This window comes from Excalfactoria chinensis, chromosome 5 (assembly GCF_039878825.1).
Source record: "Excalfactoria chinensis isolate bCotChi1 chromosome 5, bCotChi1.hap2, whole genome shotgun sequence".
Classification (NCBI taxonomy): domain Eukaryota; kingdom Metazoa; phylum Chordata; class Aves; order Galliformes; family Phasianidae; genus Excalfactoria; species Excalfactoria chinensis.
In genome coordinates, this window is record NC_092829.1 from 44,192,112 (window position 1) to 44,219,402 (window position 27,291).

General features: G+C 41.2%; 1 protein-coding gene across 1 annotated transcript in view; it reads left to right on the forward strand.

Moving 5' to 3' along the window:
* The first annotated feature begins 13,145 nt into the window (after positions 1-13,145).
* The window catches only part of ABTB2 (ankyrin repeat and BTB domain containing 2), a 129,908-nt gene continuing 115,762 nt past the window's right edge, over positions 13,146-27,291 (forward strand). The window contains exon 1 of the mRNA XM_072338589.1: positions 13,146-14,338. Coding sequence (XP_072194690.1) covers positions 13,474-14,338 — 865 coding nt within the window. The 5' untranslated portion in view covers positions 13,146-13,473. The remainder of the gene's footprint in view (positions 14,339-27,291) is intronic.

Consider the following 27,291-nt stretch of genomic DNA (forward strand, 5'->3'; position numbering starts at 1 on the left):
CGTATTTTCATAAATGTTTGTTCTTTAGTTTTATTTAAATTAAGTAAATGCATTTGATAAGAAAGGTTATATCCAAGACTAAGTTAAACTTAAAGCAAGTATTTTTATCTCGCGTTATGGAAAAACAGTCTGTATTTTCAGTAAGGAAAGTGGTGAATACGAGTTTAAATTCCACAAGTATCTTGCTGTGGATACATTAATTTATTTCCTCCCCCCTTCTATTATGATATGTGATTCCTGAGGCATTTCATTTGCCTAGGAAAGCCTCCTATTATATATGTATTATGTAAACAAACTTCAAACAATTCCAAATTAATCATCTTTGTTTACCTGGGGAAGACCGGTTCTCTGTTGCTGTGTGTCTTTCTGAGACACAATCCAAACCACACTTCATCCTTAATTGAGATTTTCTGAGATTACCAGTCATAATAGTTTAACATTGGTAATTTTTTTCCATATATAAAGTGAGTTTAAACATGAATAAGCTAATCACATACTTATTTTTTTCTCCCAACTCCTAATGATACTCAAACTTCACATCTTCAAGGGAATCCAAATCATCATCTAGAGATGGGGCTTGGTTTTGTTTTCCACCTGAACTTACTTAACGCATCATTGTGTTTTGCAATTTCTTAATTTGCATAAGCAGTACTTCTGATCATCACTGACAAGAAGTTGTTTCACATTTAGCGCTGAAAAGAGCTGCAGTGTAATTCTAGAGATAACTAAAATAAAGGCAGTTGTAGATTAAGAAACACAACCCTTTTCACATGCTGAGGCTCTCAAACACATATTTAGTTGGATATCTCAGTTTTCTATTTTTATTCTTAGAAATGTAATAAAATCATTTTATTAAAACTATTTTATTGAGTATCAATAAAAATATCCCACATCACGTAAATCATATAAAAACAATTTTATTGTGTTAATGTGTTTTCTTGTCTTTGATTTTCAAGTTAAACATCAAAGAGTAAGCTTATGAATGTTTGCCTGCATTTGTTCTCTGTATTGTTAGCAGGACTGTATGAAGCATTTAGTTAATTATCAATGAAAAACCTATTTGGAAACTTGCTTTAGCCCTTTGATATTTCATTCTTTGTAAGAAGAGACTTAAAGCTGAACACAGTAATGATTTTTACTATTGTTAAAATCAGAAGCTCTTAATCTTTTAAATGGGTCACCCATCCAGAATGACTTGTGCTTTGAATTAGTCAAGTGCTTAATTGGTTTGCTGGATGTTTTCAGGTATTAATACAGATGCTTGGTGTAAGAGAGACCTTGATACAATAGTAATTTTATATGATGGTTTAATTCTGTAGCAAGAAGATGATTTTTTGTACCAGGAATAATACTACACCTGTTAGCAAGTGAAAATAAAAGAGTAGGCCAAAACCAAAGAACGTCATCATTTTACATCAGGAATAAAATAAATCAAGTAGGACTCAGAGAAGTTTTGAGAAACTCGGGTAATTGTAAATATTTACCAACAGTCCTTATATAAAAATGAATAATTCTGGTTGAGACACTAAAATTGAAATGTTGTTATATAAGCATAGTTATTTAATACAGAAAATGGTTATAATATTCTAAAAGCCTTAGCTACCTACCTTTATTACATGACTCTGAGTACTGCTGTGCAAAATGTGAACCAAACGAAAGAAGCTGCATATATACCTAATAAAGCCAACATTACTTATTATTTGAGCATTCTATCTATCTGGAAAGAAAAACCCACATTATTGGTATTCTCAGTGACTGATGTTTACGTTGTGAGGTGAACAACACCAGTAGTGATGACTGTAGGCAGGCATAGTCAGTGTGTCAGTTTTAAGTTAATTTTGGTACTATGACTATGTTAAAACTTATCATTTGGCCACATGGCCCTTGAGAGTGATTTCTGATTTATTTTTTTCTGTGAATGGTCATAGTTATGACTGGAAGAAACAACACTGTGATCACCTGAAGTTTATGAGGGGAAAAAAAAGATAATGAACCAGCCAGTGGAATGCCAGCAAATGATTCAGATTTGCTGTAACAAATCAACACTGGAAAACAAGAGGGGGCTGAGAGGACAGTACAAAGAATTTATAAGGGATGAATGAGTAAATGTGGCGGCCTTTAAAACCAGTAGGGAAGTATCTAGAAATTATATGATCTAGTCACCAAGTCAAAATTATTACACCCTAGGGATCTATGTTAGAAATCTAAGTAGCATTTAGGTGTCTAAATAAAGCCTGGATTCATTTCTTTTTTTTCTTTAAGTAAGCTGTGAGTGTCTGTGAGCAGAGATACACCAAGAGATTTCCATTGCACATGACAAGCACATCAGGGATATGTGATTTGTTTGCTAGAGTGTCACATAAACATTTTACATATATAATAATCCAATGTGCTGACTTGATGGTTCCATTTCTCATGAAATCACCCAAAGGTAATTGCTGCAGATTTCTAGTGCAGAGAATACCAGTCACAATTCCATTACAGATAATTCCAGCATGCATATAAACCACTTGTACTGTTCTCTTTCAACTTTTTGTCCTAAAAACACAAATACACTCTAAAATATTTCATGGAAACGAGCTGGTCACTCTGATTCATTTTCACTACCTTTAAAGTAGCTCATCAGTAGATGCTGAGCATAACTCATTTTTTAAGCTAGTCTCAATGAATTGTGGAAGAAAATGCACTTTCTAAAATCTGCTTTATCAAAGGGAAAGAATTGTGGCTGTCTCTAGTCACCCTATTTAAAAGGGCTAACAGCAATAGATATAAGATTGTGAGGTTTGCCCCCTTGAGATGGTTGCAAATAAGAACCAAGGGAATAATTAATCCTAGGGTACTAACACACTAATTAGTGTTCTTTGAAGAGATAGGAATTCTAGGTTCTCAATTCCTTTGAAAATCTGTTTTATTTTGGTGTGATTTTTTTAGTCTCTTTTCCCCCCATCTTAAGTAGCTGTCGTTCTCAGTATATTTTGCATAATAATAGGAGGGAGGAAGCTAAGGATGGAATACTGGGGAAAGGCCTGCATACCATCTGCTTACATATCTTAATTTTGACAATAAAATAGAACAAAAAAAATTACAGGGTTCTTATGAGATTCAAAGAAGCAAGTCAGAGTGAAACACAGTGGTGTTAGTAGCGTATTAGATAAAAATAAAATAGCTCTTCTAGCCTGGAATAATTGGTTCATCACAGTGTCTGCCATATGGCCAGCAGCTTGCTGATACCCTTTGCTCCAGCTGTCTTGTGTAATGACAGCGTTTGAGTCATTCTCATAAAAGCAGCTTTTCATATTGACTAGTTACGTATCATTATGAGTTGCAAAGATAGCCTTTATTGTTGTTTAAGATTCAAACAATTGCCAGGGTCTACTTCTGATATCTGCTGAAATAGAATAAGAGGCTTAATAAAAGTAGAATAAAAGCCTTTGACTGCTTAGGCTACAGATGAATGCATGCAAAATGAACAGAGGTGGTTGTTTTCCTTTGAGTTTAGTTCTCTTCCATAAGACTGACCAGAGTTATCTATGGCTTTCTGTGGTTCTCTATAAGAGAAATTCATCACCTCAGATTGGTAAGTTGAATGAGAGAAGCAACCAACAAACTAAAAAATGAAAATGCTTCAGTAACTTCAGCAGTCTTTACAGCATTCATGTAAGCACTGGGATCATCCAAAAAACATTCAGGTTTTGAAGTGTATGGAGAGTTATATCTTAAAAGCATGATTTGTTTTATAAAAGTTATTGGTAGGCAAAATAATTACTTTGACATATAAGCACAGAACTTTGTTTCATGACATTTAAGAAGTGGTGGAAAGTATCTTGTAGTTATAATAAATAATTAGAGTGGGATTGTGTTTACTGTTCCCCCCAGTGGTTGAATCTAAGATACTGGTTGGATTATACTGATAAGTTTCTAGCTACTAATTCTCTTAATGCACCGTGGAAACACATTTAGAAGATAGAGGTTTACAAGCCATTTACATTGTCAGGAAAATCACCACGTAGAGATACAGATGAAATGCACATTAACTGTTGTTACAAACCACTGTTTCTTTTGTCACAACAACAACCAGAAAAAGACTTCAGTGTAAAAAGGCTGAAATAAAGTTTTAAAGTTGTGCTACCTACGTCAATTTTTCACACTCAAAGGAAAGTTTTGTTAGAAAATATAAGAGCTTCAGCCCAGCTAAATAAGCTTGTGTCCGGTTATAGCAAAAAGGATGTAGTATCTTCAATTCAAATGCTCAAATATCTCAGAAAAGCAATGCTGGGGATGCATGTGTAACATCCATTCAGTACTTTTCATGTATTATAGTAGTAATGATATTTGATAATCATACTTATGTGCATGTATATATACACTATGTCTTACAGTCATCATTAATTACATGATCATATCTCTTTCTCCCATTATATTGAAAAACTGGGAGAGAAATTCTCTCAAGTTCTGACATGTCTTGCCAGAGTCGAGGCTGCAGAAGGAATTCCAACGTGAATTCAATTTACCCACAGCATCCCTCAGATCATACATTTTCTGAAGAGCCTGCCTTTTGGGACTGAATTTACCAAATGTTGGCTTCTAGCTGGAAACCAAAAGAATTCCAAAGAAGCCGAAGGACTAACAATAAATGAACCCCACTAGAAAAATGAACTATTTAGTACAGCAATATTAAGTTACAGTAATGCAGTGCACACACACACAACGAATGTGAATTATCCTACTTACAGTTTTAACAGAAAGAAAGACATCGTAGTACTGTGAGTGGATAAGATATAACATAATAAACACCAGTGGGTGACTAGCATGCTAATAATAAGTCTCATCCAAGTTTCAGAGTATAAGCTGCAAAGAAACCAATTATATCACTAGGGGCAACTGGCATACTGCACAAAGTTAAGCTTGTCAGAGAGAGGCCGCATGCTTTTACTAGCTACTACCCTACTACATTCAGTTCACTAACAGCAAAGATGTTATTTTTCCATTGTCATTTTATCCTCTGGCTGAGAAGATTAACTTATTATTATTATTAGATGTTTTTTGTTTTTATTAACACTGATCTAACTTACAAGCATTTTTCTATGGATAGGAAAGCCCTATATTTTAAGGCATTTGAACAAGGAGGTTTTTGTTGTAATACAGTTCTAATGACTTATCCTGTGACTTCCACCCAACATTTATCATTCAGTTTCATCATTTTGCCAGCCTCTGATACATCCCTTGTTCATCCTTTTGTTGATTTCTTACAGGTCCCATAATTAAGAATCCTGGCACCAGCCCTGCTCTTACTGAATCACAAAGACTGTTCTCCTGGTCGGTTTTTCTTTTTTTCAGGACAGGTTAACTAAGATGTGCTATGCATATAGGGCATTATACGGCACTGCGAGACTTCTATTACAGATGATGTGTCACAGGTATATCCTCCCAGTGACGCAGGTGGAAAAAAAAGGAGTTGGTAATTATCTACTTATTGCCTATAGTGTATGTTTCAACCTGAGTGGCAATAACAAATTGGCCGATGTCAGTGGTCTCCTTGTTAGAAGAATGTTCCTGTGCTATTATGAAGTGGTATAGAGTAAAAAGATTTGCTGAAACTCTTACAGAACCTTTGAGAGAGAAACAACCTCTTACTCTGTAAGCAGTGGTGAGAAGTGACATTTCAAATCTAAGAAAAATTAAAGGAGCATATATGTAAGTTTCATTGGCACAAGTTAAAGAACTCATGTTATTTAATATATAGGAGTACTGTATGCACTTCTCTCAAGACTATCAGTTGCAAGGTAACTGTACAGCACCTCATGAACTGGCATTGGATCTAGCATCTCTTCCTTTTCTGGCTGACATGGACTCAAGATAGGAAATTGATAATTTATAGGAAGGAATGTATAGGAGAAAATTTGATAGCTGTCAACTCTTTCAGGTACAAGTTAGTCTTGGGGTCTATGCTGTACAAGAGTAAGACAGCTACTAGGTATTATTATTACCACAGAGGAGACCAGCACCAGAGAAAGAGAGACCAAAACCTTGCAGCCTCCTAAGCTCTCTTAAGATACATAACAATTTTAATCAGCCAAAAGAAGAGACTGTGACCACACTAGATACAGTAGGATGCACATTCTGGAAAGAAACTCTCTGACAAATGCCCATACATTTCCATGCACATATGTTCAGCTTCACTGAAAACTTTTCTATACAGCCTGGGTACAATCCTCATTTCACCCACACATCATATAGAACCAACACCAACAACATGGAATGCAGTTTATAGAAACTATGTGACAACGTCAGTGTGGTGAAATGCCAGTCACTGCTCCTCCTGTCTTTTCCCACTGGTGTTTTCCTGTACACTTCCTATCAAAATCCCACCCCTCCCAAGGTTCCTAATTTTAGAACATATATTCTCGTGGTCCTCTCACTCTAACAGACTCCCTGAGCCACATACAGCATACCAGCATGGATAGGAGAGAGAAAAATCCAGGCATTAGAGAACATGTAGTGTAAAACAGAGTAGGCACTATTGACATTTTAGTGTAGGACAGTCTCAGAATGCAGACAGAGATGCAACAGTTTAGCACAAGTGTCTTCACTCCTTCAGCCCAGGATTTCCATTTCTGATTGGGATACTATCTACCAGGTGACTGAAAAGCTCACACAGCATAGAAGATTCTGGTTTATTCCTTTTACAGTAGACATTCAAAGTACCTGCATACACATGAGTTAATCAACAGCGAGCTCATGAAGGCTCATCAGACACTGTATTAGACACAATTGTTAGTCGACTGTGTAGTGACTACCAGCTACACAATAGACAAGAACATACCCTGCTAACCACCTCAAAGGCATGCTCCAACTCAAAGCAAAACACCTGAAAAAGTTTTTGATTCACTCTTCATTGAGGATTAGTTAAAAATAAAGCAGTGAAGTCCTATTAGCACATTGTACATCTCATAATATGCATCAGCTTGCTTTTCCTTACCTGTACTCTATTTTCCTGTACCTTTTCTCTTTGTTTAGCTGTTTCCTGCAGTTGTTTTTTCTTTGCCTGGAACATGCTGCTGCAGAGATGCTGAGGTCTGTAGACATCATTTCTTGTTGTTATGAGCCATCTTATCTGGTTCTCCTCTAAGGGCATGACCTATCAGAAAGTTTTAAGACTCCCACTTTTCTCATGCGATATCAAACGCTTTGTCTTTGCGAAGATGTCTGCAGAAAGATGGGCAGTGGTGCACAGTGTTGTTTTTTTCATCAATACATTGTGAACCAAAAGAGGTGCTACCTCATCCAGAAGTAGGGAATAGGGAAAGAAACCAGACCTCTATCTCAAACTTCCTATTTATAAAGTCAGAATCTTCATTACTATGCAGTTCAAATGTTATTCCAGGCAATCCTTGCAACTGTGCTAAGCAATTACATATGCAAGGTATTATACACTTGTTGACTACTCTCTGTGAGGCAGGGCAAGTTGTGTTTATAGTGCCATATCACAGAATGTGATCTGTATGAAACTGTGCCACATGCAGCATCTCATCAGTGTTCATGGGCAGCCCCATTACGTGGGGTGTGTCAAACAGCAATTGTTCACACATCAGTGGGAAACCTGCTATGCATCTTTCTCATAGGCAAATATGTAGGCATATGATGGACGTCCTGAAGCACAATACTGTTGTTGTGTTATTTCCATACAACGAAGATGGGGTAAGTGGGTTGCTGTGACACAGTGAACCCTTCTGATCCTACTAAGTTTGTTACTTTCAAGAAAAACAAAGCTCTAAAACCACCCAGAAAGAGAGGGATTTGTGCAGACTGTCAGTGTGGGCCATGATGGGTACCCTTGTGAGGGCTTGCAGGACCCATGTAGAACGAGATCCTGTATCAGCTAAAAAGCTATTGTTAGATTTATATATACCAGTGCCATGATAAATACTATAGCTATCATCCTAAGGATATAAATTGTCCACACAAAGTAGAATAGACTCTTAAGGTTTTGACCTTGCATTTCCCATTTTATTGCAGAGTTAGAAGATGAAGTATCATGAAGTATCCTGCTAGGGGATAGTGACAAAAACAATATTTAACCATCTATACATCTATCCTTCCCACTGACTCAACGATCACAGTTATAGACTCTTGATAAATGTAATTTTCAACACTATATTACTGACTAGTAAGAGAGACGTCAGGATATAAACATTACTTCAGTAAACATGTGCCAGGAAGCATGACACGCATCCGTTCCAATCTGTATATGTGATTTGTTCTATCAGGTGTCTAGTGAGACATAAATATTACAGCCAGTGAATGGCTACAGTAATTACTGTAATTTCGGTGCACAGAGTTCTTCCAAATACACAAGCACTCTGGCACACGGGATTGTAGCAGGTTTCTACATGTACAGGCTATGGTAGTGGAAATATGATGTGTGACCCCATTATTACTGCAAGTGTCTCGAAGGAATTATTTCCACTGGCAACAAATCACATGCAGACTTGTGAGATCTGGTGTTACAGCAGAGCTAGGTATCTAGGTAGCTATGAAAGTTTATCCTGGTGTCAGTTTATAGCTGGATCTTATGTATTAATAGCTGATAAAGAGCCAGAAAAATAGCATTATTTGCAGCTATTTTGGTAAAGCAAATAGTCTTCTGTTTTCTCCCCTTCATCTGGTTTCAAATTGCCTAGTATGATTGCCTGCCACCAAGCCTTGCTGTTAAGAGACCTTGCTGCTAGCGAATGAGAAAGTTTGATATTGCAATGAACCAGGAACATAATGCACTGTTCAAATGCTACTCTCTTACTCTAAGAGCTTTTTTTCCTCACCCTTACGATCATCTTATTCTGCAATTCCTGGAACAAAAGGATGAAACAGATCCATAATTTTCATATTTCCCACCTCCTAGAATAATCTACAGTAATCTCACTGTAACACTCGTCCAGCTGCGTGGAAGACTTTTAATGTCAGATACCGTATTCACTCACATGCAAAATGTGCAGCTTTTGGACAGAATTTTCCTGTTTGTCGAGGGTTACATTTTAAATTAGATGAGATCTTACTGGCTATTTCCAAGATTAATTTCCTTTTCCTATATCTACAAGTGGAAAAAGCATCTTCAATGTTCCTTTCATTCTTAGATATTAATTGGATTTTCTAAGGCATCTCTCGAGGTCATCAAATCCAACCCACAAAGCAGGGTCAGGTATGGCACTTTATCTAGGACTACATCCAGTGTGGTTTAGAATATATCAAGGTTGGGAAGCACCCAGAAAACCTGCTCCAGAGTTTGACTGCCTTCACAGGAAAAGAGCTTCACATATTTAAACTGATTTATTTGTATTTTAATTTGTGCCTGTTACTGGGCACTACTGAGAAGAGCCTGCCTAGCTCTGCATCTTCTTCTCTGCTTCCTATCAGATACTTGTTCACAAAGACCCAGCCTTGTCTTCCCAAGGCTAATCAGCTTCAGCTCTCTCACCTCTTCTTATATGACAGAAACTCCACTCCCTTAATCATCTGTGTCTCCTGTGGTTGGATTCTCCTGTACATCCATGTCGTTGCTGTACCGGAGAGCCCAGAACCGGACCCAGCACTCTACATGTGCCTTATCAGAGATGAGTAGGTGTGAAGGGTTCCCTCTCTCCACCTGCTGGCAGTTCTCTTATGCAGTTTCAGGATGCTGTTGGCCTTCATTGCCACAAGGATGCACTGCGGGCTCATATTGAACATGCTCTCCGGTGGCACTCTATTTCTTTTAATGCATGTTTTTCTTTCCCAGATGGTCCCAGCATGTACAGAGGCCTGGAATTATTCATCCCTAGATGCAGCACTTGGCACTTACCTTTGATGAACTTCAAGGGACTCCTTTCTGACCGTTTCTTTAGCCTGTCAAGGAGCCCTCAACATTTTTTAATCAGAAACTTGTTGTTTTAATCCATTTTCACAAATCTGTCTTTTTAATCACCTGCTAACTTTCAGCAGAAGGTTTTTAATGTTGATCACAACTCTTTAAGTGCAGCAGCTCAGGCAGCTCTCAGGCTACCTCCCTGACCACTTATCTAGGCCATACTTCATCAGTTTGCCAATGAGGACGTTATGGAACAGTGTGTCAAAAGCATTGACAGAATGAAGATAAATGATATCATCTGCTCTTCTCTCATCCATCATGAGAGTGGTTTCCTCACTGAAGGCTGTCAGGTTAGCCAGGCACCATTTCCCCTTCATGAATCAATACTGGTTAGTCTAAAGCACTTCCTTTTCCTAGTACATCTGCAAGTTGTTTCTAGGACTATCAGTTGTACCCAGATTCTAAGAGTAAAAGTGGGAACGACAGAGAAACTAATCGGTGCTAATTCCTAAACAAAGGTAACTTCTGGGGAAAAATAGAAGTGGAAAGATCTGCTTTGACAGTCTATGAATATCCATGAGACAAGAGCTGTGAGGGAAACAGTCACAACCAGACAGAGCAATCCCATGGGAAAGGTGCTACAACAGAAGTGTGGTGATGGAAGGACCAGCACAACAGAAAGGTGCTATGAAGGAAGAAGGTTGCTCACCCACATCAAAAGATCCCAGGTTTGCAGGAGAATTTCCTTTAAATTAAGGAAAATGGGGGTCCTAGAGCGTGAGGGTTTTGTTTATTATGGGATTTTTGCTGTTACATACTTGGAGTCCATGCCTACGTACTTGGGAATGTTTTGATAGCTTCTCCATTCTTAACACTTCAGTTCTAGAGAGAAAGTTGACTTTCAGTGTCTAAACCTGTGATCCTTGATGGCTCCAATCCAAAAGCATACATGAAGAGACCATAGTGCTTATTTTGTCTTTATAAATGAAGAAATGTCCACTTGTTCTTATCGGTGCTTTGAAGTCTGTTGCTTTGGTATTCTGGGGGTTGGCCAGAATAGTAATTGCATTCTGGAAGCATAACTTGGTTTTCATAATGTAGCTTGTAGTTGAGTTATAAATACACGTGTCTGGTCTGAAAGCAAACCATTTCCTTTTCTCTTAATGTAAAGGAAATAATTTGATTGTGTCCTTCCGTGCCCTGTTCTTCATTTAGCTGTTCTATGGCAGTGAGTTAACACTGGCAAACACAGGCAATGCAATGAATTTATTCTGCTGTGGATAAATAACCTGTGGGAAATTAGGAAGTGCTGATAGAAACACAAATACATCTCATCATCATTTCTTTTTCCCCCCTCTTCCCATGTCCTGTCTCAGAACATTTTGCTTTTATCACACGGGACACCTTCAGGTTTAGATCTCCAGTAAGGAATATCTCTTCTGCCTTCGAGGGGCTTCTGCTGTGTGATGTCTGCTCTGGGAGAAGGTTGATGCTCTCACTTCATTGAAGGGAGAGAAGGATTTACCTGGCGGAGTATTGTCCTATAAGGAAATACTGCCTGTGAAATTCCCAAGATGGCAAGGAGTTTAACTTCTAAAGGAGAGGAAATACTGCATGAGGGAGTGGAGAAGGCAGTTAGTGCTGTTAAGCTGGGTGATTTTTGTGGTGTTAAATTACTTGGCATTGTAGGAATAACAAACTGTGTGGGAGGAGTGGGGAAGTGTGATAACGAGATGTAGATGTAACATGCAGAAATGTAAAGCTGTGCACAAATGTACAAGCTGCATTTTCTTCAAATAATGAAGTTTCCACCGGTCAACCAGGTAGCAGTTCTCAGCAGTTCATGCTTGATTTTGTAATAGCATGAGTTGGTGGAAAGCAGACAGAGCCTTAGAAATGTAGAGCAAGCTTTGTGAACGGGCATCACAGGACAAAGCACAAAGGCCTTTTAGTGTGAGAGATGACAGAGATTGTTCTCCCTGTCTGATTTCTATTCCTACAGGGTTAAGTGAGGAGATGGGGGTGGAGGGGAAAGGAGGACGTGTATGATCTGATGCGTTGGGTAAGGAATTACTGCGTGGCTGTTGTTTTCAGGAGGTAAGGGATATGTAGGGGAAAGGAAGGGACAGAAGTGAGCAAGAGGACTTCAGTAGCCATGGTCTGAATGGGCCCAGGCACTGCGTGGGAATAAAGCAAATCTAAGGGGAAGAACTTTGCAGTTAGTCCATACCTAACACGCAGGATTAAATATGGATGTAAAAGTGGGAAGACTGTTTTGTGAAACAAGTGTACTGGCCGAATGCACAGGACCTACAGCAGTGTACTTTGAATCAGTAATGCCTCGTCTTACACTTAGGTGCTTTAGGTGCTTATCACCACCTGCTTGGCCAGCTGTGATGGCTTGAAGCTCTAAAATACAGCACTCAAGCCTGAAAAGATCCAACAGAAAGGAAGGGTTTGAATTGCTAACTGAGGCCTTAGAACGATGCAGAAATAAAAGTCCCATTTCTGAGCCACCCGTGGAGCACAGATGAAGCGCTGAGGTGTTACGGTAGTTCTTTTTCAGGGCACTGGAAGAAGGTTCAGGATGGCGTTCCGCCCGGCTGCCGATCCTCCCTTCGGGGTGCAGCGCCGCGTTCCGCGCCGCGCGCCGGGGGCTCCAAGCGGTGCTGCCGCGCACGTGGCGCCGTGCTGCCGCCAGGTGGCGCCCTCGTCCCGCGCTGCCGAGCAGAGAGGACTGGGGGGGCGCTGCCGAGCGCCGCTCGCACGGCGCGGTTCAAGGTCGGGGCTGTGTAAACCGCCGCACAAAGGCTCCTTTCTACGCCCGGCACGCCGCTCTCCCGCAGCCCGCACAATCCCCCATTCAGCCGCCGGTCCCAGCGGAGGAGCGGGGGGGGGGCAAGAGAGCGAACCGGGCGTGCGCGATCCTCGCTCCGAGACCCGAAGGAAAGCGAGGAAACAGCGGGAGCCGCTTTGGAGGGCTCTTAAGAGGGGATGGCGAGGGCGGAAGGCGATGGCCACAAAGGCGGCTTTCCTTCGCGGTTCGGACGGAGCTGCGCCGCTCGAGCCGCCCCGAGAGGCACGCGCCGCCCGACCGAGTGCAGCGGAGCATCAGCCTCGCGCCCGGCTGTCCTCGCGTCCCCTCGGCGCCCCGCCCACACGCGGCTGCTTTGCATACTGCCCGCCCAGCTCGGATTTCACTGGCGGAGACCATCCCCGTCGGCGCCTCTGATTGGTGCCTCTCCCCGCAGCTCATTTGCATGCGGCCGTGCGGGGCGCCCGGCGGAGGCGCGGCGGAGAAGTTGACTGCGAGCCGCCGCAAGTGTCCCGCCGCGCGGCTCTGCGCGCTGCCCGCCCCGCCCGCCTCGCGCCCACCCCGGAGCCTCGCGAGCCGCCCGGTGCGCCGCCGCTCCGTCCGCCGCCAACGGCCGCTCCGAGGCGGAAGATGGCCGAGCGCTGCCGGCCCGCGGCATGGAGGTAGCCGGCCCTCGGCGTGCCGGCGGAGCTCCTGCCCTCTGCGCCGCTGCTCGGCCGGCGGAGGGGCCGGCGGCTCCGGGTCGCTGAACGCGGGAGGGATCCGAACCGGCCTCACCTTTTCGTGCGCCTGGCGTTTGTCCCGCCCGTCTTTTCCTATGGCTGGGATATACAGCTCTACTCTGAAGACCCTGGAGGATCTGACTCTGGACTCTGGTTATGGGGCAGGGGATTCCTGCAGGTCCCTCAGCCTCTCCTCGTCCAAGTCCAACTCGCAAGCCTTCACCTCTTCTCAGCACAGGGGCAACTGGTGGTACTACTCGGGCTCCATGAACAGTCGGAATAACAGCTGGGATACGGTGAACACGGTGCTGCCGGAGGACCCCGAGGTGGCGGATATCTTTTCCAAGTGCCCGAGGCTGCCGGATCTAGAGGAGTACCCTTGGACCGATGAAGACATCGGCAGAATACTCCGAAAGGCGAAGGGGGACGGGAGCGGCAGGCCCTTCTCTCACGAGGCCGTCCGACGGCTCTCGCAGCTGCTGAGGCGAGCTCTGATCCGCGTCTCCAGGGAGGCCCAGCGCCTCAGCGTCATGCACTCCAAGTGCACCCGCTTCGAGGTGCAGAGCGCCGTCAAGCTCATCCAGAGCTGGGCGCTGGCCGAGAGCTGCGTGCTGGCCACCGTCAGGGCGCTCTCCCTCTACAGCATGAGCGCCGGAGACGGGCTGAGGAAGGGTAAATCGGCCAGATGCGGGCTGACCTTCTCGGTGGGGAGGTTCTTCAGGTGGATGGTGGACACCAGGATCTCGGTCAGGATCCACGAGTACGCGGCCATCTCCTTGACGGCGTGCATGGAGAACCTGGTAGAAGAAATCAAGGGCAGGGTTCTGGCCAGTCAGAGCCCCGACGGCGGTGCAGGGGAGATCTCGGCTGAGATCCTGGAGATGGTTATCAACAACGATGCTGAGCTCTGGGGAGTGCTGCAGCCCTACGAGCACCTCATCTGTGGCAAGAACGCTAATGGTAAGGTCCAGCCTTTGTGATTGTCCTTTGTCTCGGCAAATGTCGCATGAAAATAGACTCTTTCCACGGGCTTCTTTCTTTTTTCTTTTCTTTTTGTTTGTTTTGCTTTTCATCCGAACTGTGCCCAAATAGCATAGCGTGTTCTGTGCACGCGTACAGTGGATGTCTTTACCAGACAGGAATGGCACTGCTTTCTTAGGGCAAACCAGTTTGTATGAGGTGCAGAGGTGGTGGGAAGCCAAGCCCTGCTGACTTAACAGATGTCTCCTGACTTTCTACCAGCTGCTGCTGGGAGTGTTCCTGCTCAGACTGGCATGTGAACACGCTTCTTGGCGCTCAGGAGGCCAAATGTGCGTTGTGAGACCAGCTCTTCTGAAAAATACAGTTCGTGTTTGGAACAAAATTTACTTTGGTCTCCCGCCAATGTGCAATAAGTCACACTGACAGCTTCGCAGCTTCATCTTAAAGATGCTGTTCCCACATACGGCCTGGAGAGGGAAAACAACCTTGAGGTCCTTTTTTTTTCCCTTTGCGGTAGTGAAATTCAGTTTCTGAACAGCAGTGTCTAACTGCGTCTTACTTAGACTTGCTTCTAGCTCACCAGAAGTCTGTGTTATAATTACGCTCATGTCATAAACGAGCTTGTGCTTGGCTTGCCAAAATGAGTATGTGGGATGGTGCCCTGGTAATGGGAATAACACGGCATTAAGTTACGTCTGTAACTTGTTCAGAAAACAGTTTTGTGTTGTGTTCTTGGTTTTTTTTGAACAGTTGAGCAAATAAGCAGACAGAGGCCTCCTCGTGTGAGAATGAGGAGCAATTTGAAAGGCTTAAGTCTTGACAGTCCTGTTGCGAACCTGCCCTGTTTGTTTTGCATCGTCACACTGAGGAGCGCCAGTGTTTTTTCATGGAAAGTTTAGAGAAGCATTTAATTTGGACAAGTAGTCTGTGCACCACACACAGCTTCGTGACCTTTGCTGGCTCCGTTGTGATGGTCAGATGTTCCATGCAGCATACCTTCCTGTTTTAACTGTGTATAAAACCAAGTGTCTCGATCCTCTTCCAAAGGTAATCTCATAGAAGGAGACAAGTAAAGGAGCAGATTTTCTTAGGAGCAGAGATACGTTGGGTGAATGTTGCTAATGAAATGCTTTGACAGGGAAAGGTTGACTCCGTTGACTTCTGCTCCGTGGGTGCATTGACCGCCCACTGTTACCCCGTGTCCAAACAGTGATGCTGATCCCTGCTGTAGAGGTGCAGCGACTCCTCGGTGCTGCACCATCTCGGCATCAGCCTGCTTAGTTCTTAATGTATAAGAGGATGGCTGCTCACATACCCTCTCTCGTGTGCTCTGTCTTCACTCTGTCCAGTGGTTAAATGTATGTGAAATAAATGCCAGGAGCCCGGCTTGCACTCCTGGTGCTGGTACAAGATGTAACCATAGCAGACAGACAGACAGACATCTACTTTTTGAACTACAAGTTCTTTGATACGAGTCTATAAAGGTATGGGGATGTCTTGTCTTCTGCCAAAATGCTTACCGTAATCGTTTGCGTACTGTGGGAGTGTTTGTCGCCGGGTACAAAAATAGGACTCAGTTCTCTCTCTTGTTCATCGTAAGGTGGAGTAAAATACTATGGTTCTATAGGTGCACTCGAGCTGTTCTGCATTCAGTGCTCCTGCCTGTTTCTGAGTGTAAAAGGAAGTCAGTCCTTTGCAGCGATTTCTTCTTCTTATATATGTTTTTTTCCTCATTCTTAAGAGAGATCTTACTTGGAAAAGTGGCAGTGAATGAATGGAAGCTGGTGCTCAATGAAAGCGTGAGTGACTGTGCAGGGAATGCTTATAAATATTCAAAACAGCAAATGGTCAGTTATGATAACGCTTGTGTAGTGCAATACCAAGCAGTCGCTGGCCATGGGGGGGGGGGGGTTCAGCTTCTCTGCTGTCTTTTGTAGTTCTTGTCTTTCAGATCAATTCTGTCAATAACTGAATGCATTTTTTAAGTCTGAAAATTGGATAAGGTGGGTATGAAGGTACGCTGTGATTTCCTGTGACAGTCTGTCACAAGTATTTTACCTGACACAAGACAGTGAACCTTCTAAATGGCTTTCCTTGCAATTGTAAGGTCACAATGTGGATGTCAAAGGCTTGAAATAACTTGCTTATTCTTCCTCCCCATAGGAATTGTAAATTACTAGTATTCACATCGCTCTCCGCGGTGCTCTCTAATGATTTTGTCTCTCATTTAAATCTGAGGTAGATCTAGTAGTAAAATAACTGGATTTATTCCAGAGTAAGGAATGGTCTTCACTGCTTTACTGTCATCTTGGTTTCTTTTTACAGTAAGAACATTTTAATGGTGTACTTGTAAATTCCAAACTTGGCACATGTTTGTTGGGCTTCGTCTTTTAGTACCGAGTTTGATGCTAGAGATAAAAAGCTCTTAGAGGTTGAGTTCCAACTCCAGTCAAGCATTGCAATCTCTGTATGAAATCCTTGGCAGTGTGCTGTGTAGAAGATCGCAGCGGATTATCATAATGGACCTTTATGGCATTAGGTTCTGTTGAATACGATTTTCATTATTAGATCAGCATAGCATGCTTCCTTGGAGTCTAAGAAACAGTAAGTGAATACATTAATCTTTCTAAGTTCCTGAGAGACTGGTATTTAGACCTGTTCTCCTTCTGCAGCTCATCTCCCATCAAATAAAATAGTCCAGTAGATATTCTTATGGCTTTGGAGGCTGAAAGCTTAGTGTTTATTATAACAAACGTTTTAATTAACACCTGGTGTGTGAAGAGTGAAGCTTAACGCTCTCGATGCTTAAGGGGGATTTCAGCTTTATTTTTAAATAAACAATCATCTAAGGTTTGTTTATTTATTTGTTTTACCCTTTCTGTGAAGCTGCTCTTTAATCAACAAATCTGTAGCATCTCTGAGGTAGTTTCTGCTGTTTGCTTGAGTCCTGCCTTGGAAGGAGCAATGCCACCTGAGCTTGTGGGGCTCTGTGGAGTTCTCTGGGTATGCTTACCTCCCAGGGCTAAGTGTTCATGGAGCCTCAGTGGGATGTTGCAAAATAACGCAGTGGAAGTTGGAAGGAAAATGAAACATCTTTAAAGGCAACAAAAATGATAAGCAGCTGCTGAATAGCAACATAGCAACTGCAATGTTTGTTGTTGGTTCTTTTTTTTTTCTTCAAGTCTCATAACTTGGCATACATGTTTCTTTTTCCATTTTAAACTAGGTGGAGATGTATGATAGCCCTGGGTTGATAAAGTACAAGTAGAGAAGTGCATCCAGTAGTTTCACAGGGAATTTTACACGTTCTAATTGGAATATTAGAGTCAACTCGTTTAAAACATTTGCTGGGAGACAAGGAGAAATATGAACTGGCCTTGGAAATGTGATTCTTCTACTTGAATTGATCTGAACTGTCAATGCTTCAGATATGTTTTGATATTACTGCTCTATTAACAACAGCAATTAGGTTGTACTGAAGTCTCTGGTTATTGCTGAACACTCCTGTGGCAGCCAATACACCTGCTGTGCTATTTTATGCATCAGCACATCCTGATGTTCTGTAGATGTAAGTGTTGACAGATGTTGCAGCAAAAAGAAAAAGAAGATGAAAAAGAAGAATTTAACTCAGTAATGCTGTTTCTTCACATGCCTCTCAGCTGAAACACTTTAAGGTCTCTGTGGAGAATAACTGACTTGGCAGAGTTATTCCACAGATGAGTTTTTATTCTGTGATACTCAACACCACAGGACTGTCTACCAAGTATTAAGCATGGATGTTGGGTTTAGTCTCATTTACAAACCTGATTTTCTCTTCTATATCTTATTGTGCTTACATAGGTTAAAATTTAGTGCTGATTTTAACGTTGAGATTTTTATTTTTTTTTTTCTTTAGAGCAATGCAGTTCTGAAAAAATTACTTTCATAGTTATGTAGCTGGTGTGAAATAAGTTTTATTTCAGTGTCGCCTTGGTGCTGTGCTGAGATCCGGCGCTGAGAGAATAAATTTGTGACTTCTCTGTAAATGTCCTTTTGTTATCTGAACTGAACAAACCGGTGTGCTCATAAAGAGCCTCATCAATTTTAATAAGCTATCAGCTTCACAAGTACTGAGCAAAGCTGCATGCTGGGAGGGGGTTATTTTGGGGAGGAGGGCTGCAACTGCCGTCAGTAAGAAGGCTGAGAAGAAATACAGCTGTACCTCAGCTTGTGTACAAATCATTTAAAATCAATAAACCACCACATCTGTCCTTTGTGTCGTATCAGGCTCTAACAGAAATGTGTACATCTTAAGCAGTGGTTTGAAGCTCCCTGGTCTGTGTCTAATTTCTGCTCTGGCCTCCCCTAATACCTAATCAGCTTGCTTGGTAGACATGGGACAGGATTTCATTTGCACCTGCTGGCAAGCTTTAAGCCATCTTCTGTTAACATTGCAGTGGGTGAAAGTGTGCTCTGGGTTGGGGAGCCTCTCCTGCCCTTGCTAATGTGAATAAATGTCTTCGGTCTGGAACGCTCTTGGATTGTGCCTCTTACTGTGTGGGGGTACATTGGTGGAAGAGTGGATAAAAGGAAGGTGTCCTTTGAGTTCCTGGGTGTCTGGCAGCCTCATCAATGCATTGGCTGAAAGTCCAGAAACCCAGAGAAAGTGGTAGGATGAGAGGAAATGCTCTCAAGGTGCACCAGGGGAGGTTCAGATTGTTACTAGGAGTATTTTGTTCACAAGAGGATGATCAGGCATTGGAACAGCTGCCCGTGGAAGCGGTGGAGTCTTGGCAACTGGAGGTATTTGAGGCATGGATGTGGCACTAAGGGACATGCTTTAGTGATGGGACTTGGTTGGTCAGGCTGATGGTGACCTTGAAGGTCTTTTCCAGCTTAGCTGGTGCTGTGATTTAAAAATGACTGTTGACTTTTCAGCCTGTATACAGCACAACTGATGCATTGGCCTCACCATGCAACTTCTGTTCATTGGATCAGGTTGGGTGCACTGTACTCTGCTCACATATATTCCCTACTAGGTTTCCTAGGCAGGAAGGTGTTAGACCTTCATGCATGTTTCCATGGCAAATGAGATGGCTGTAGCTATGATCCTGTTTGAATTAGAGCTTCATTCCCCTCTGTACCAACATACTTCAGCATATCTTTTGTGCTTCTACTCCTACTTGTTCAAGAACCTGGATTTGTATCCACAAACCCACAGGGACAATTTCTCTGAGCCTAATGCTGGTGCTTGTATACACATGCTCGTGTCTGCTATAAATGCAAACCACTAGATGCACAATTAAAAACATAAGCATCTGCAGATATGAATCTTATGTTAAAGAGGGAGATCAAGTAAAGCTAAAATACCTATTACTTCTTTCTTTATGGAGGGCTTATGTGTATGTATGTATTTTTCAGGTAGTAAAAGAAACAACATAGTTATGCTGGCTTAAATTATTCTTTCAAATTGCTGATATTACACAGTGGCAATGAAATTTGGATCCTTTCAGTTCATTTGGTTGCTGATCAAGTGCTTAAACTCCCTTGGTATGTAGTTGCTATCTACAAATGCTGATGTTTGGATTTCAAGTGGAATCAATGTTGGTGACAACTGATTCCTGTGAAACTGAGGAGCTGGGTCTGTGTGGAAGGAACTTCTGGAGGAAAAAAAGAAGTCTATGTCTCGTGGTATTCAGGCTGATGTCTATTGCTGTTTGGATTGCTGCTAAAGCAAGGAGTATGAATTGAGTTCAGAATTTTCTTAATCATCTAATCCAGGGAGAGTTGATGATTGGCAGCGAATGTCCCTAATTAATTACTGTCATTACAAATTTCTTCCTCCTTCTTGAGCGCTCACCCAGTGCACGGATGTTATATATGTTAGGATTGTTCAAAAATCTTAATCCTACTTGGTTAGATTTTCCTAAACCAGTTTCAGTAGTACCATAGCAGGTAGTGCTTTTTGAATAAATTATGTTAATAGCATTGAGGTGAGATTTCAGTATTAATGTTGTAACACTTTCCTGCTTCAATAATTGATTTCTGTGCCTATCCCTGGTATGATTCAATTTGGTCCATCCAGAGCTTCCTGCTTCTTCTCTTTCATTTTTCTGTCACTCTCACCAGCTGGTGTTGGAACATGTGGGTATGCAACACTCTAAGGCAGTTTAAGTTCATAAAGCCTTGTGTTATAGGGAATATACACAGTGAAGTACTGAAAATACCTACTTAAAATAGACTGAGTAGAATTCACTTAAGCAGTTACCAAGTTGCAGAGGGACGTGCTTAGGAATGAAGTATCTAAGTTACTTCTGAAGGGAAGGAGGCTCAAAAAGTGCTCACATTTGGAAACTCCAACTGAAGATCTTAAGGTTGAACTAGAAGTGAATTCATGTTTGAAGATACTAATGGCAGTGTAAGAAAATGGAAAAATAAGGCTAAAGGTATTTTTGCTTTGCTATGGTGTCCTTAATATAAAATACAAAGTCAGTAGGTGTTTATCTTGACCAACTGTCTTGAGCCAATGAAATTTAAAAGAAGATTCTAAATAAAAAAACCCAAAAAACTCTCTAACTACTCAGAAGTGCCCAGCAAATTCCTCAGCAATCTGTATTCCCTTGAATGTTTGGAAACAAGCTCTTATTTAGTAAACGTTAAGCTTTTCAAGTTAATACATGTGGTCAGTGTTTATAAACACCTTCACACCCCCATAGGCTGAGAAATCCTGCCTTGCAGTCTTATTCTGGGCACTGAGTGGTAAACTACCTTGTGTAGTAAATTCTACTCCACCAGTTGGCAACATGAGAACAACGTTCACATTGAACGCTTAGAATGCAGGCTGATAAACAGTCGGTTATTTCTTATGCTCTTGTTTTAATGGGATTAATTTGCATGTTGTTTTGAACATGTAAGTGCCTGACACTTGACATCTGCTTCAATCTAAGTGCGTTTGTGATAATAGTAAAGCCAGGACTATGGTGACTTCATGATTTCTTAATTTATTTGTTGTGACTCTGATTGCTTCCCTTAGACACCATGAGCTTAAAGAAATACTACTGCTAGATATAGTTTGGAGCATTGGTGACAATTTAAGGACAAAGCTGTGCATTTATGAGTGAGGAAAGCCTTTTAAATGAAGTGTTGTTGACAGTTCAGGCCTTATCAAGGGAAAGCAACAATAGAGGAGAAGATGCACAAATGATGATAGAGGAAGTTAAGGTTTGTTCTTTCCACCCAAACACATCCAGACTTGCCTTCTGACTTAGGTCACAAATAAAGCTGGGGTTGTGATCTCATCCTAGTACTTAGGAAGTCTTTGGCTTCAGTAGGTATGATTTAGTACAGCTGGCTCATTGACTGAGGAGAGCTCAGCACTGGGACTGGCCAGTTGTGGGCAGGGCATGGCTGGGTCTCTAATTAAAGTGTCTGCCTGTGCTATACCTGCCTGTAGCCTGCTAAGGTTGTTGCACCTTTTGTGGGCATGAAGTATGTGAAATAGAATTAATAGTTTGAAAATAGCTTCTGAGGGAAGGATGTGCCGTAACTGCTGTCATTTTCATGACTGGAAACTAAGGCTCAGCCCTTTAAATACAAGTTAAATGGAACTGCAAACTAGTAAGTCCTTCTCTATTAAAACCTACTTGCTTATGTGTTATGTGCAGATGAAAGTAATTTAGAATTGTTAACTTCCTACTCCTTTGCTTGAAGCCTATTACTTACGTGATTTCCAGAGCTGTAGTCTGGCCAGCTGTTTTTGTGGTGGTCCTCTAGGAGGCAGTTGCTTAGAATAGATCTTTACTATGGTCTTATCTTTGAAGTAGATGCTCAGCAAAACCCAGACTGTGGTCTGTAATCCATGAGAATAATTAGCTTGGGTCACATGAATTGTTGTGAATGCATTTAATTTTCTATTGAAGAAATAAAAACTGTCTGGTGTTGTATATGCATTTACTTCAGATAACCCAGATCAGTTGGAAGCCAGAGCACATGTAGGTCTTGTGCTTGTTGTCCTATTATGGCACCTCAACCAATTCCTTTTTAAAAATTGTTTGATGTTTGCCAGGCTACTTAACCTGCTTCACGCCTCAGTTCACATCACCACCTTCTGGATCCTGCCGTATGGTTTTGTTCATTCAGTTGTGCAGAGAGCTTTCAGGAAAGATAGGGTCAGTAAATGGGAAAACACCTTCTTAATCATCTTAGGTTGGTGTACATGGCTCATATTTTATATGAGGCTTTCCCTCTCTGCAAACTATGCTGTCTTCCTCTTAGAAGATGCATCTTGGCTATTGACAGGTGTTCTGCTGGGCGTGTGGAAGTGAAATTGAAGTCTAGACATTGCTTCTGTGGAATGGTTCTTTTGTTTGTTTTTAGGGGAGAGCTTAAAAAACAAAGCTAAAGCTGATACATTTTTGTAACACTGCAGTCTGCCAGGAGGCTGCATTTCTCTCTCCCATTGAAGAAATGCAGAATTCTTGATGTAAACAACAACAACAAAAAAGAGAGAAACTGCATAAAAACATGCTTAAGTAATTGCTGTAGCTCTCCTGTAGTGACACCAAAATGCTTGTGATGGTTAAGGATATCTGTGGTATAATTGTGAGCTGAAGACTGAGGACTGGAGCCAAATAAACATTTCAAATGAGCTTTTCAGTTCATGCATGTAGATTTATAACAACTGGTGAATTTGCTAGGGGGTTATGCAAGATCAAAGTAAATACTGTTTATGATATTACAGGGATGAGAGGGAAGAAACACCATGAAAGACATAATCCTCTTGTCCTTTTCTGTCGTGATTATAATCTTGCAGCCCATGTTGGATGCTTTTATCACTTTCATTTTTAGCCCAATTTACAGACTTCTGACTGGGACCTGAAGAATAAAGAAGAAAATATGATGGTATGTTTATGCTGGAACTTCTGATACATTAAAAAGCTAAACATACAGAGACTTAATTATTATTTTCTTGGCTTTGTATAGCTTTGGATTTATTTTATTTTATTTCTTAGTTCCAAAATGAGAGTGAATTGATTTTCCCTAGTATTTACATTTTACTGCTGTTGAGAAAAACACATTACATTACTCTTTCAGCTGAAGGTCAAGAGTTGAGTATTGGCAAATTGCAGAAGCAGGGAAGTGGGCCAGTTTAGACTCTTATTCTTTCTTCAAAGTTTCTTTGTTTTGCCTTTTTTTTTTTCTTTGTTTTTTTGCTTCTTGTTGTTTTAATAGAATTTATGGATTTATTATAAATACAGTTTTTTGGTCTTTTTTTTTTTTTTTTTTTTTCCCTTTATTTAAATGGCTATCTAATACACCATATCATACAGACTGATGACAAAACTAGCAGATTAAAGCAAAAAATCCCTGAAGAACAGCAGTTGTCAAGTTGCTTTGGGACAGTTCACTCATCTTTAGCTTTAATTCTGCTTGAGTAAGCCAGTGGCTGTCCTGCAGTCTCTTTTAATCTCTTTCTCCCAGTTGAAATAGTGTGGGACTCAGGCAACCCGAGAAGCAGCATGTTTCTGCCATAAGAATGTGTAAGTTCAGGAAGGCTGAGAGCACCTGTCTGCACACTGTTACACTGGAGTGCTATCCTTGAGGGTGTCCTTTTGTCATTTGTGAGTCTGACTCTTGCTGGGTTTAATGTGGAACCCCTTATTGCCTTCTGAAAGTGTTGTCCCAGCCTGGGTAACTTTCTCTCAATGCTAAGAGGGAACCTTGCCTGTACAGTGTGTATTGCTGTAGTAGGAGCAGGGGAAGTATCTTGAATACAAGGAGAGTATTTTGTTTATCGTTTCCCTCTCTCAAGTTTTTTTTTTTAAAGCCAGAGAGGAGTGCTTGGCCTTTTCAGGTTTCTGAGAGGATTATTTGATTCTAACGATGGGAAAATGATTTCAAGCTCCATTGGCTCCTCATCCCTTTTAATTCTTCAGTGTTTGTGGAAGAAACCTTAGGAGGAGATCAATAGGAGCATACCAGATGCCTTGGATTTTACATTCATTTTTATCACAGATAATATTTTGGAGTGTTTTATTGTATGCTGAGATTGGGAAGAATCATTAATTGGAACCACGAGAGACATTACTGTTGTGCACCATAAATTGGTCCTGAGAAAAACTCATCTGTTCATGCATCACAAATGGCTGAGAGATTTCCTTTCTTCCCTCATTTTTTATTATTTATTTATTTTTTTTCCCCAGTTTCCTGAATTAGTACCACAGATCTAAGCAAAATGTTGAGGATGTAGAATAAAACAAGAGATCCTATATAACAAAATTTATTTCCTTTTTGGGCATAGATGTAATGTCTGGTTAATTGCATACTGAATTTCTGCTCTTTAATTCTGAATGTTGTCTTTCCTCACAATGTACGTGCCCTGTTCGTGTGCTGAGCTTAGACTAAACAAAACTGCCAGGATAAGGATCATAAAAACCTCTCCAGATTTGAACTAGTACAGCTTTGTTATGGTCTTAGTATGGGTCCTAGTACTTCTAAGTTGTTATTTCAAATTTATAAGGTGTCTTTGGATGCTTTCACTAAAGTGATTGTTTAATTTAGAGTGGGAGGAAGAACATGGAAAGCTATAGTAGTAAGCAATCAAGTCATATTCAAAACAACTAATAAAGATAAACCATTTCCTTCTATTATCAATATATGAAGACATCTAAAGCTTGTCTATGGGTTTATGGGTTTTCTTTCAAGAAGTGACATGCAGAGTTCTCTTATGTTTTGACAGTACATGTAGAAGTTTTGGCTTCAGTGAGTATTACTTTATCAGTTTTGTCTAAACCGATGTGATGCTTGAGGGTGATGACAGTAAGACCAGAAAGTAGGAAAACTGTCAGAATTGTTCACAAGGAGCTGCTACTGAAAGCAAGCTCAGTGTCTGAGAAGTACCACTTAACTTAAAGCTTAATTTTGACAGAGAGAAAGAAATTGCTTTCTATAGCTTTAATGGGCCTTTGATCAGTATCCAGAGTAGCAAGTACTGCCCCTTTTGTCCTGATTATTACTGCGGGTTTTTCTTTTTTTGAGGTAGTACAACTGCAATTAGGGGGAAAAAAAAAACAACAACAATGCAACTGCTCTGAAAATGTTCTATTCATCAAGAAGTTTCATGTTTCTTTTGACTTCAGCGGTGAGTATTCAGGACATGATTAAATCAAATTCTTGTTATTTGTGAAAATGAATTGAGATGTGCAGAAAAAGAAATCTGATTATTATTATTATTATTATTTTTCTTAAGAATGATCAACTAAATTATTGGTGAATCTGAGTTTGTGAGGCTATTTGATCTTGCTGTGACTCAGTTTACTGTGTTGAATATAGAGAGGATTTTCAGTTCAAGCATTTGGCATGGATAAAATTATCCTGGTTCCCTGCACAAATACAGGTCTTCAAAGGTACACTCATAAATCTCTTGTCAGTGTGCATAATTGCACTCATGACTGTAACTAAATTATGACACACTGAAATGTTTGTTTCCTGCACTGCGTGTGCATGAGTAGAAGAAAGAAGGAAGGATGGTTGATTTGTTTGTTCTTGTCTAACTTCTGAGGACAAACAGGCCTTGGGGAGGGTGCTGTGGACCTTGCATTTTCTCCCAGAACATAGTTTTGTGAACCTCTTGGTTCCAAATAATGATTACATCTTTAGTGGTGTAAGTAGAAGAAGGCGAGAAGTCAAGAAAATGGATAGGAGTTGAGAATCAAGCTTGATGGAATCATACGGGGTAAAAGCTGGTTCTCTGTACTTTGTTTATTTACCAGTGCTGTGAGACCAGAGACTTTCATTATGGAATATGGCAGTGGCTCATCTGTTTTACTCTGTAATTCATTGTAATAGTGAAGGTATGATTTTACTCATCAGAAAAGAGTAGATCGTTTCCTAAGCAGTTGCACTGAAATCAACTGGATTGAGGCCACCTGTCTGCCTGAGGTCGTTTTGTTTCAGTACTTTGCATCGAAAGCTGCTGGGCTTTACACCTTAAAGTGGGAGAAGCTTTGATGGTTGTTATGAGTAATACTTCTGTGCCAGGGGCTGGCAGGAGTTAAAGCATCTACATGCTGGTGTGGTTCTGTAGATTCACTGTGAGCAAATGAATCCAACAGTGTGTGCTTTTCTAATATTACTCCTTGAAAAACGTGTGTGGTTTTCTTTACACCCCCTAAGTTCTGTCAGGGCAGGGCAGTGCAGAGTCTTTTATGAAAGCCACTCAAGGAAGATTCATGCTAACACTGTATTTCCTGTTGGAAAGCAGCTCCAGAGTAGTATCTGGCACCTTTTCCCTGCGTATGTAGCCTTAGCTCTCAAAGTTTTGTTGCTGATATGAAATTGCAGGTTTCATCACAGGTTATTTTGTGGACTGATGTATGTGCTGTACGTCAATAAATCAGGGGAGGGGGGTATTTTGCTTTGTTTTTAAGTAGTCCCAGTGAGTTGTCACCTGCCGGGAGGAAGTGATAAAACCATGAGTTTCCTTATTCCTTGATGGCAGTTCAGAATATCATTTTCCTTTTATAGCATGATGATGTATTTGTAAGGCTGTGTGCTTGTGAATTGTTTTGATATATATATATATTTTCTTACAAACACTGCAAAAGGCCAGAGCTTCCCTAAGGCAAGCACAGTTTATAAATCAAAATTAATATAATTTATTAGCTGGAAGGTAACCCTTCCCTGTAGCCAAGACTTAGATAACACATATGTTACGGAAGAAGATACTAAGTTGGCACAGGGCATTGGGCCTAGCACCATCTGCAGAGCCTGTCCTCCAATTTTCTGCTGTTGCCATGGGCTGCAGACTCAGACAGGAAATCATGGTAGGATGGGAAAAGGTCCAAAATATACAGAGCTAGTATAAGGTTTGCAGTTAAAAAGAGAGTCAGAGAACAGGCTATCTGTTCTACTGAACAGGCAGGGTAAAGTAAAACTGGCTTGTGTGTGCACGC